Here is a 12,162-nt window from a genome sequence, read left to right on the forward strand (position 1 = left end):
GTGATCATAAAAAACACCGGGCGGAAGGGCAACGGCAAATTTACCCAAAAATTGCCAAAAATCTAAAAATCCTGATGGGAAAACGTCCTTGTAGGACAGGGACTGTCCTACATTTAATATATGTTATTATATATATAATATATTTTATATATAAAAATTATATTATATATAATAATATATATCACATAACTATCATCAAAAATAACGGTATCTCATGTTTGAGCAGCCGTGGACCTCCCCCACCTTCGCCACTAAACTCATCTTGCGCTTTTCTTCCACTTGTCCATCGACCCCGCAATTTCTTTGATTTTGTCGCTCAGTCTTGTTTTTTTTTCGGTTTCCCTCTTCCTCGTTTCCTATCAAATCCCGCGAAATTTTTTTCTAAAAATTTTTTCTTCTCCATGACCAAAAATTTTAAATTTTAATCGTATATCGTCTGTAACACCAAAAAAAAATATTGAACTTTTTTTTTCTAACTTTTTTAGCACCCAACACTCAGAACCTATGAGCGGGAAAAAACTAATGAGTTCAAAAAAACCCAGCTTTTCCGAAGGGGTAATTTTGGGTTTTTCCCAATGTTTTTGAAGAAAACTGTGGTTTTTTTGGCAAGTTAATTTTTCTTTTTATCCCCGGTAAATCATCATTGTTTTATTAAAACAGCTCCAGTTTGTAAACCTTTTTACATTTTCCCAAAAACCTTTCCCTTGTTTGTAACAGTTTCATCTTGTTCTTTGTGTTATTTTTAAATTTTCATGATCTTAGTTTTTTTGGGCTTTAAAAACAAGCCACCTTTTCGTTGTTTCTCAAACTTTATCTAGTGCTGTTAGATTTGATTTTTTGTATCCCCAACATCACAGTTCCTTCAAAATTCTCCAAGCCCCTTCAAAATTGTTTCAGAATATATGTTAAAGAGGTGCGGAGCAGAAGCAACCCGTCTACTCCTTTTTTTGACTTCGAACCTTCTTTTAAACCCTAAGGGGTTCTTAAGTTGCTTGTTTTTGGTAACGGTTTTTATTATTGGATGATGTGTTTTGGAACTTCATACCCTTCAGTTTTCCAAATATCGTGATAAAACAGTTCAAAAGCTTTCAAGAATCTGAAACACAGGTTGGGTCTTTCGATGCCCTTTTTTTCTCTATGTAAATTTTCGTTTAAATCGGGTTTCTGGTCCCTTTTTCCAGGGTAAAACCTCTTGTTCTCTGAAATTTTTTAAACTTCATTTTTAGAAAAATTTTTTTAAAAAAAATTTTCGCTGTGACTTTTTAAATGCAATTGTCCTTTTTTATTGTTGCATTTTTTTTATTGGGAGCCAAACTGATTTTTCCCCCATCTTTGGCATCTTTTTTTTCTTTCAATTTTCTGTAAAAAGTTTGTAGAAGAAGATTAAACATTTTTCGCCAGCATTCTTGATTTTCCCTGTTTTTTTCACCTTCCCAGGCTCTTTTATTCTTTTAACTCTTTTAGGGTTTTTAAAACTTTGTCTAAATGGCGGGGGTTCATCTTCCTGGCATTGAGTCTAATTAAAGTTTTATTAGATCTTTTTTTTTTTGTATAGGGTTTGGGAAAAGTATTTTTTCCATCTATCTTTGACTTTTTTTCCTCAATAAAAACTACCCTTCGTTTTGATAGTGTCCCTTGTAGGTTTAAAATTTTCGTGTGATTTTCGTACTCCTTGGTAGAGTTCTTTATTTCTTATTATAGAACTTTTCAATTCTTCTGTTTATTTAAATATTTTTTCCTTATCTTGTCGCAAAAATTTTGAATTTTGTATTTTGTTTTTTTTAAAATTTCTTTAAAATGGATTTTGATACCTTTTTTTTTTAGGCATCTTTTTGTTTCAGTTTTTCCTAGTGTTTTTCAGATATCCCCGGGGGAATTTTTCTTTTTTTTCTATGGGAATTTTCTTAAACACGCTCAGCAAGAGTTCTTTTCCTTCTTCCCACAACTCATTTGGTGTTTTTTCATCTTCACATTGTTGAGTACTTTAAATTTGTTTTACACTGTAATTCTTTTTTTGTTTCAAGATTTTTTAGTCGACTTTTGAGGGGGTTTTGGGCGCTCCCCTTTTGATCTTTTTTAAAACGAAATTAGTAGTTGGGGGGTCATGTTCAGCGGACCGGGCTTGTCTTTGCATTTTTTATCAAATTTTTTATTTTTTGGTTCAGCACAAATTTGTCAATTTGGTTGCGTGTTCTTTGTCGGTGAAAACCAGTTACAATGTCTTGGGTGGTGTTGGAACAAAGTATTGGCTTAAAAGATTTTGTACACAAATTCAAAACAAACTTCCCCTTTTATTTATACTCCAAGGGGCCCAATTTTTCCCCGGGGTCATTTTCAGATCATTTTTGCCTACTTGGGGTTGAGTCTCCCCCTGAACCTACCCTTGAAAAAAAAAAAAATGCATTTGCAGTTTTTTTTTCGGAGAATCTAGGGAAACCGTGACTATAATTTTCCCTTTTTCTTTTTCCCGAAAAAGAACTGTCTTGTTTTCTTTAATTTTGAAACTTTTATTTCTTCCAAATGGCCCCATTAATTTCCCAGTATTTTTAAGTTTATTATCCATTTTGTTTCAGACAGTTTTAATTTACCATCTCTTTCATTTCCCTTTCTTTCCCCCGTTTCCCATTTTTAATGTTTTTTAATTGCATTTTTCTTTATCTTCTTTTTCTTTCCCGATGCATATTTACATGTCGCCGGTTGCCCCCGACTAAGCGCCCCTTGTAACCCACGCGACGGGGGATGTGGTATGAATTAGCCTTTTTGTATTTAATCATTGGTGTAGAGGTTTGTCAGGAGAAAATAAAAGTTGAGTGGAATCCCCCAGGCTCCTTCTCAACTCGCAGTCTCCAACTAACTAGGAGGAACTATCTCAGCCGCTTTAAAACAGTTACACGGCAGACATATTATTTGGTAAAACCAGTAATCAGTAGAACCGAAGGTGTTTTCACGAGATATCCACTGCCCTGCTGCCGACAGTTTCACCGCAACCCTGGTATAGGGAGCTAATAGGGTGCTATCCTTGTTCAAGGGAACCCCAGGGTGCAGTTTATTGTCTTATCCAGGACAAATATATATATATATATATATATATATATATATATACACATACATATATATATATATATATATATATATATATATATATATATATATATATATATATATATATATATATATATATATTATATATTGTTATTTCTAAAGCGCGGTGGTGGCCTTGCAAGGACCGACGGAAACTGAATGAACTTCCTAATGTTTCTATAATCGGAATCTTCTTCTGATTGCGAGAGATAAAACTGATAAGAGCCGCGATAAAAGATCAAAGTCCGGCCTTAAGAGCCTCTGGGCTTGGCTCTGCCGGCGTGGCGAGACGGAGGCCTGGCTGGAGGCTAGGTCAAAAGGTCAGGTCACGTCAGGTCAGTTGAAGGGGAGCGAGGGCGAGGAGGCGGATGTATTATTAAGCGACACACACCTTGATCAGGTGCGGTCTGCGCAGGTGGCGAGGTGGCGGGGTGTGGCACCAGCTGGCACCTGTGGCACCTCCCGGTCGTATCTCTCCCTCCCCAGCAATCCTTTCTCTTCCATTTTCTCGTCCTCTTTGACGTTCTTCCTTTTCTTTCTTCTCCCTTCCTCCTTCTCTTTCTCCCCTTCCGCCGTCCTTTCCATTTTCCATCCTTTTTCCCTTCCCTACCCTTCTCTTTCTGTCTCTCTCCTTCTCACCCTCACTCCCTTTTCCCTCCTTCTCCATCCCTCTCTCCCCCTCTCTTCCCTCTCGACTCCTCCTCCCTCCCCTTCCCCCTCTCCTATCTCTCCCTTTCCCTTTTCCTTTCTCCTCCCCTCCCTTCTACCTCTCCCTCTGCCTTTCTCCTCCCTATTTTCCTCTCTTCCTGTATTCCTCCCTTTCCCTTTCCCCTTCTCCTCTAACTCCCTTTCCCTCTTTCTGTTCTCCCTTTCCTCTGCCTTTCCCTTTCCCTCCCCCCCCTCCCCCGCTGGACTCCAGAGTTCTGAGCTGCTACCTGGGGTTTCCTTTCCTCCCAGTTCAGCGTCGCGAAGCAGCGTCCCAAGCGACGACCCGGCGGGACAGCCTCGCTTTGGCTGTTTTCCTGCGTTCGTTTACGAGGCTCGATGAGGCAGGAGGAAATATTCGTTTAAGATGGGGAAAAAAGATAGTATTATAATGTTTTTTTTAAATATTTTTTTTCTCGTGCACACGCACGCACGCGCACACACATACACACACACACACACACACACACACACACACACACACACACACACACACACACACACACACACAGACACACACACACACACACACACACAACACACACACACACACACACACACACACACACACACACACACACACACGCCTGCTCGCCCGCCGCGTCTCCGTCGTTCAGAGGTCGTTCAGACGACAGGAGGGGAGGGAGGGAGAGGGGGTGGGAGGGAAAGAAGGATGGGAGGAAGAGTGGGAAGAAAGGGGAATGGGAGGGATGAGTGGAGGAAGGAGAGATGGGAGGGAAGATCATCTTTATCTTTATCTTTGTCTTTATCATCTTTATCTTTATCTTTATCTTCATCTTCCTCATCCTCACCATCATCATCATCATCCATCGGCATCATCATCGTCATCGTCATCGTCGTCGTCGTCGTCATCATCATCATCATCATCATCGTCGTCGTCATCATCATCATCATCATCATCATCATCATCATCATCATCATCATCATCATCGTCATCGTCATCATCATCATCATCAACTATTATTTCCATTATTCTGTAGTTTTCGGTATAATTTTATCTTTATTCATATTTGCAAACATTTCATCACGAAGTGTATCAAGAGAAGCGGTGCGTTTTCTTTGAAGAGGCAATCAAGGGGTGACTTCGCTAGTCCCTCGAGGGAATGTTATGTCCGAGACGGTGAATAGGAATTCTATTTTTAAGATGGAAAGAGCTATGTTATTATTTTGGTTGATATTTGGTTTTATTTGATGTCTTTTGTTATTGTTTGTATGTCTGCATTTTCTTATTATGTATTTTTTTTATCTATGGGATAAATACTAAAAACGGGAATTTTCAGTGTTCATTTACTATTTGTGTTTTATGACGGGTAATGATTATTTTTATTTGTTATTACATATCTCGGCATTTCCTTTTATTTTTTGATTCTTGGTAGATATTCTTGTACTGGCATTATCATTATATTCTTGTTTATTTCCATTTTTTTTTTATTATTATTCTTTAGTATTGGGCAAGATAATGTTTTATCGTTAGGCATCGGATTTATCTTCCACAAAACATACTAATGTATCAAGAGAAATTACATTTCAGTAATTAAAGAACTGAATAAAGATCATTATAGACCACCTAAGCTCAGCCTCCCTCGCAGCCGACTTCTGCCGCGGAACTCGGCACGGCCGCGGCTGCTAGCTTTTCCTTTGTCTCATCCAAAGGGCGTCTCCTCGTGTCTCTTGCAGGGCGTGGCTTACGCACACGCGTAGATATACATGCACGCACGCACGCACGCACGCACGCACGCACGCACGCACGCACGCACGCACGCACGCACGCACGCACGCACGCACGCACGCACGCACGCACCACACACACACACACACACACACACACACACACACACACACACACACACACACACACACACACACACACACACACACACACATACACACATATATTGTTATACAAGCACGTGTGTGTGTGTGTGTGTATATATAACAATATATATATATATATATATATATATATATATATATATATATATATATATGCATACATGCATATGCCAAAACATCTATGCCCATATTCATAGCCCGAGGTGCGCGTCCGGCGGCCTAGAGGCGCCCGCTTGAAAGCCGGAGCGGTAAGCACGCCTTGAGCGTCGTGGCTCCAGATTTTACAGCTTTATCAGTATTCATGATTGGTATTACTCACAGAAAGGTACTTGTGATTATTATCGTTGTTGTTGTTTTTGTTACAACAATTTGAAAATTCTGGAGAAGTAAAATAATCTTGATAATGAAGAAGAAGAAAGAGACAGAGACAGAGAAATACGGGAGAGGAAGCGAAAAGATGAGATCCCCCCCCCCTAAAAAAAGCAAGAAAGAAAGCTAAGGGAAACAGTGTCTACAGGCTAAGAAATGCACCCAATTTCCCCCTTTTGACGTGAAACAAAACGTAAAAGAGAGAGAGAGAGAGACAAAGCGAAAAGTAAAACGAAAAATAACACAGATCCTTTCCCATTACCGGGTGACCTCCTTATTAATAGCCAGGTTTATGGCGCTCTTTCGCAGCGGGTTCAGGAGGGGGAGGGGGAAGGGAGGTGGGGGAGAGGGGGAGGGAGGGGGAGGGAGGGAGAAGAGAGGATGAAGGAGGGGAGGAAGAAGGGAAGGGAAGGAGAAGGGGGGGAAAAGGGATCGGGGAGAAAAGGAAGGAGGAGGTGAGAAGGGGAAATTATAGGAGGAGGAGGAACAGGAGAAAGGGGGAGTAGGAAGAGGAGGGGAAGTAAGAAGAGAAAGGAGGTGTGAGAAGAAGAAGAAGGAGGAGGAGGAGAAAAAGAAAAAGAAAAGGGGAAGGCAGAGAAAGAAGGGCAAGAAGGGGGGGGGAGAAAGAGGGAAAAAAAAGATGAGTAAGAATAAGAGGAATAAAAAAGACAGAAGGGAAGGAAGATGGAAATGGGAGGAGGAGGAGGAGGAGAAGGGGATATAGGAAAAAATAGCTTGCAGCAACTGAAAAAAGGATGTAGAAATAAATTTTGAAAAATAGAAATACAGAAGAAGAAACTTAGAAGAGAAACTTGGAATTAAAGGGTAAGGGTCTAGGGAAGAAACGGGAAAGTGAAGAATAGAATAGGAGGAGAAGGCAGAAAAAAATAAACAGGAAGGCACGGGGACGAGAAAGATAACAGAGAAAAAAAGAGAGGGAAGAGAAGAAAACAAAGTGGATAGTGACAGGGAAAAGAGATAGATAAAAAGGTTAGATTTTGGAACTCATATTTTAAAATAACGAAGAAAACAAGCAAACAAAAAATTCTGATGAAGTGTTCCCGATGCAAGTTGGCGAAATGTAGCTGTCGCCGCCATTCTACCTGTTGAGGATTGGTCCATTTGTGTGCAAAGGAGCGCCGCGCCACTGGAAATAATGCTATCGCTCTCTTTCTCTCTCCCTCTCTCTCCCTCCCCCCCCTCTCTCTCTCTCTCTCTCTCTCTCTCTCTTCTCTCTCTCTCTCTCTCTCTCTCTCTCTCTCTCTCACTCTCTCTCTCTCTTTCGCTTTTCTTTTCGTTTTTTTTTTTTTTTTTTTTTTTTTTGCTTTATTTTTTTCTCTTCCACCTCCCCGTCCCCTTCCCTTTCCCGTCTCTCTCTCTGTGTTTTTTTTTATTATTTATTTGTTTATTTTCCCATTAGATGTTGAGGTGAGAAGCGATTCTGTTGGCGGTGTCAGGTTGTCGCCCTTTGTATCTCGAAGGTTGCATCCCGCCCTCGCCGCTTTCTCTTCCCTCCCTCTCTTCCTCCCTTCCTTTGTACCTCCCTCGCTCGTTTTCTCCTTGCTTCTTCTCTTTTCTCTTTTCTTTCCTTCCCTTCCTCCCTCCTTTGTTTTCTTCTTTCTCCTTCCCTTCTGTCCTTTCTTTCTTTCCTTCCTTCCTTCCTTCCTTCTTCCTTCCTTCCTTCCTTCCTTCCTTCCTTCCTTCCTTCCTTCCTCCCTCCTCTCCCCCGTCTTCTCCCTAGGTCTTCTCTCCTCCCCACCCCCCATCTTTCTCTCAGGCGTGGTCGTGGCAGCAGCGAAGTATTTTGGGAAGGACTTTCATTCTCGTATTTGGAGAAGTGTCACAGTGTATACATTATTATTTTTTCACGCGCGTTGTATCTGACTGGCGTAATATATTTCCCTCCTCCTTTCTCTCTCTCTCTCTCTCTCTCTCTCTCTCTCTCTCTCTCTCTCTCTCTCTCTCTCTCTCTCTCTCTATTTCTCTCTATCTATCTCTCTTCTCTCTCTCTCTCTCTCTCTCTCATCTCTCTTCTCTCTCTCTCTCTCTCTCTCTCTCTCTCTCTCTCTCTCTCTCTCTCTCTCTCTCTCTCTCTCTCTCTCTCTCTCCTTCTTCCTTCCCTCCCTCTTTCTCCCACTCCTCCTCCCCCTCCCTTCCCCTCAACCCACCCCTCTCTCCCTCTCTATTCACCCTTCGTTTCCTTCCTCTACCTTCCATCATAGATTCTACTGTGGTTCTGTAATTTATTCAAGTTATTTGTACACTTTTTTTCCGAATTGCAGCTATGGCCAGCCGAAATGTTGAAAATGAAATAGATTTTGTTGTGGCGTTATGACTTTACAAGTTCGTTTTTCCGATATTGAAGAATAACATAGATTCTAGTGTGACATTGCCATTTATTTATATTATCTCTAGCCATTTCAGCTTTAGTATACAAAGTGCTGAAAAGAATCCGTTGTGATTAATGCAATTTATTTTTCCTAAATCCCATCCTAGTGTAGCACTGAAATGACTATTACACGTTATTCATTCGTGTTATTTACCTTAATTCCAGCTCTCGGCAGAAGAAGAGTTGAAAGTAATACACGATTTGAATGTTTTGCTGTAATTAATACATGCTATTTCTCCCGTGTTATTCACCTTAAACTCAGTGATAATGTAATTGATTCATATTGATTATTGGTATTATTCATCTTCATTCCAGTTATGGGCAGACGAAGTGCTGAAAATGGCCTACAACTTGCTCAGCCAGAATGCTTCCCCAATCGTGTTCTTGCGGAAAGCCTACACCAGACTGCAGCTCATGGCAGACAAACACAAGAAGGTCACGGTGAAGAAGTGAGGCTCTGAGATTCGTTTTTGCTTTTCTTATTTATTTATCTATTTATTTGTTTATTTTTGAGGAAGCTTTCATTTGTTTGTCTCAAGGGTTATTTTAAGGTGGAAATTATTCTGTAAAAAAATTGTTTCCTGGGTTGTTTGGGATTCTTTTTGTGATTTCTGTTTATTTGTAGCTATCATTATTGTTGTTGTTGTTGTTATTTTATCATTATTATTATTATTATTTATCTATTGTTGCTATTATTAATGATATTATTATTACCATTATGATTATTATTATCATTATTATTATTATTATTATTATCATTGTTATTATAATTATGATTGTTGTTGTTATTTTTGTTGTTATTGTTATTGTTATTATTATTATTATTATTATTATTATTATTGCTATTATTATTATTATAATTATTGTTATTGTTATTATTGATATTATTATTATTGTTATTAACTACTATTATAATAATTATTATCATTGTTGTTCCTTAAACCTCTCCTGGCAGAAGTAAATGGGATTTTGTGATCATTTTACTATTACCAGGTCGTCTTTGATTATTTGTTGTAATTGACCTAATTTTATTTGCATTCTTATATTTTCACTAAATTGCAGTCTGCTTTGTTGCATTTTCTGTTTTTGTCTCGCACTTTGTTGCATTTTAACCTCATTGTATTCAACCTTGAGAAAAAAAAAACAAACCTACATGTATTCGAAATACGAAAAGAAAGAAAAAATGAAAGAAAGAGAATACGCAAGAATGAAAATATGAAAAACGTCTCCCACTCAGGATTTGGAAATGAAATAGGATACGGGAAATAGAGTTGGTGGGTGGAGGGCTAGGCAAGGGAGCGAGGAGGGAGCGAGGAGGGAGCGAGGAGGGAGCGGGAAGGGAGGAGGCGGGAGAGCTGGGCGGAGGGGGCGGGGGGGGGGGGCGCATTTGAATAATAAGATCTGCCGGAAATCGGAAGGACGGAGGTGATATATAAAGAGAGGTTTATGTAAGAGCGGGGGAGGAGGGTGGGGGAGGGGAGGGAAAGGGGAGAGGGGAACGAGGGGGGTAGAGAGAGATGGGAAAGAAGGAGCTAGAGAGGGAGGCAGGGAGGGATGGAAAAGAGGGAGGCAGAGAGGGATGTGAGAGGGAGAGGTAGAGAAGGATGGGAGAGAGGGAGGGAGGGGTGGGAAAGAGGGAGGCAAAGAGGGATAGGAAAGAGGGAGGGAGAAAGGGAGGCAGGATGAGAGATGGGAAAGAGGGAGGCAGAGAGGGATAGGAAAGAGGGAGGGAGAGAGGGAGGCAAAGAGGGAGAGAGAGTCTTATGAAATAAGTAATAGAATACGGTAAAGTACATGGATTTTTTAAAATGTCAAGTGAAGCGACTAGATCTTATTAAAACGCAAAAACAATGGCAAATGCCTTTTATATTTAGGGTAAAAAATGGTTCAAGTTAAAGTGGAAATGATAAGGACGAAAACAAACGGGGAAAATACCGATATATTATCCTCTGAATAGTCTTAAAGGAGATAACTAATGACCAGGATTTAAATCATTTCAAGAATGTAGATTGCCATAAAGATATATATATGTAAATATATATATATATATATATATATATATATATATATATATATATATATGTATATATATATATATATATATATATATATATATATATATATATATATGTATATATATATATATATACATGGATAACCTGTATATTTTAGAAGCAGAATTATTCCAACCAAATTTAGCATTTGTCTCATTTCATACCGGCTGTACACAATGGCCGATGGCGGTTGCGTGAAATATGGCGCGCAATACCGCAGAGTTGTGAACGGAGGTGTTTCATTGAACACCTGGATTTTTTTTTTAATAGTGTTACGGAGAGTTAAAAGTTAAAGTCGCTACTGTAATAATGTTTAGCTGTGAGTTATTTATATTTTTAGTTGTGGTCTGATTGATATATATTGCAAAGTGATGCAAATACCTATGATAATAAGTATTTGCACTCACTTATACACACCACCCACACACTCACTCACTTACTGACTGACTGACTGACTGACTGACTGACTGACTGACTGACTGACTGACTGACTGACTGACTGACTGACTGACTGACTGACTGACTGACTGACTGACTGACTGACTGACTGACTGATTGAGTGACTCACTCACTCACTCACACACTCACTCACTTACTCACACAGTCATTCACTCACTCACTCACTTACTCCTCATACATTCACTTACTCACTCACTCACACGCTCATTCGCTTGCTCACTCACTCACTCACACTCACTCACTCACACACATTCACTGACTCACACTGACTCACTGACTCACACTCACTCTCACTCACACTCACTCACTCACTCACTCACTCACTCACTCACTCACTCACTCACTCACTCACTCACTCACTCACTCACACACTCAATCACTCACACTCACTCACTCACACTCACTCACTCACTCACTCACTCACTCACACTCACTCACTCACACTCACTAACACTCACTCACTCACTCTCACTCACATTCACTCAGTCACTCACACTCATTCACTCACACTCACTCACACACTGACACACTTACTCACGCCCCCTCCCCCTCCCCCGCCCCCCGCGCTCACGCCCCTTCCGCCCGCAGCATCGTGAAGGTGTTCGCCCGCCACGGCGATGACAGGAGGCGCGTCGAGTCCGCTCTGGAGGCCGCGGGGCTGCCCTCGGGGAAGGTAGGTGCCCCGCCTGCTTCTGTTCTTCCTTTTTCGAGGTGCTTTTCGTCTTTATTGGGTGAGGTTTCCTTTTGGCATTTTTTGTTTACTGTTGTGTGTTTTATACTTCGAGGTGCTAGTCTTTTATTATCAGTGTTGTTATTTGTATGTGGGGGAGGAGTTCTTTGTGTGTTTTACATATCTTTTTTCTATCTCTTAGCCTTGTTTTGTATTTATTTTTAGGCATCTTCATACTTTTTCTTTCTTTTGTTTTCTTTCTTATTTTTTTCTAAAAGTTTCTCCTTCACTTGTCTTTTTTATACTTCTTTCAATTCCTCATTTTTATTCTCCATTTCTTCTTTTCCTTTTTTGTATTTTTTCATTGTTATTGTTATCAAAATTGGTATTCTTTTTCTACTCCTCTTTCTCCTCCTCCTCTCCCTCCTCCTCCTCCTCCTCCTCCTCCTCCTCCTCCTCCTCCTCCTCCTCCTCCTCCTCCTCCTCCTCCTCTCCTCCTCGTCCTCGTCCTCGTCCTCCTCCTCCTCCTCCTCCTCCTCCTCCTCCTCCTCCTCCTCCTCCTCCTCCTCCTCCTCCTCCTC

The 12,162-nt window shown here is 40.4% G+C and overlaps 1 protein-coding gene across 9 annotated transcripts in view; it reads left to right on the plus strand.

Moving 5' to 3' along the window:
* LOC119568442 (1-phosphatidylinositol 4,5-bisphosphate phosphodiesterase classes I and II-like) overlaps positions 1-12,162 on the plus strand; it is a 400,672-nt gene that overhangs the window by 341,885 nt on the left and 46,625 nt on the right. For all 9 annotated transcript variants that reach the window (XM_037916972.1, XM_037916976.1, XM_037916980.1 and 6 more), the window contains 2 exons: positions 8,714-8,847; positions 11,500-11,584. In XM_037916972.1, coding sequence (XP_037772900.1) covers positions 8,714-8,847; positions 11,500-11,584 — 219 coding nt within the window. The remainder of the gene's footprint in view (positions 1-8,713; positions 8,848-11,499; positions 11,585-12,162) is intronic.

The sequence above is a fragment of the Penaeus monodon genome, chromosome 43, assembly GCF_015228065.2.
Source record: "Penaeus monodon isolate SGIC_2016 chromosome 43, NSTDA_Pmon_1, whole genome shotgun sequence".
NCBI lineage: Eukaryota > Metazoa > Arthropoda > Malacostraca > Decapoda > Penaeidae > Penaeus > Penaeus monodon.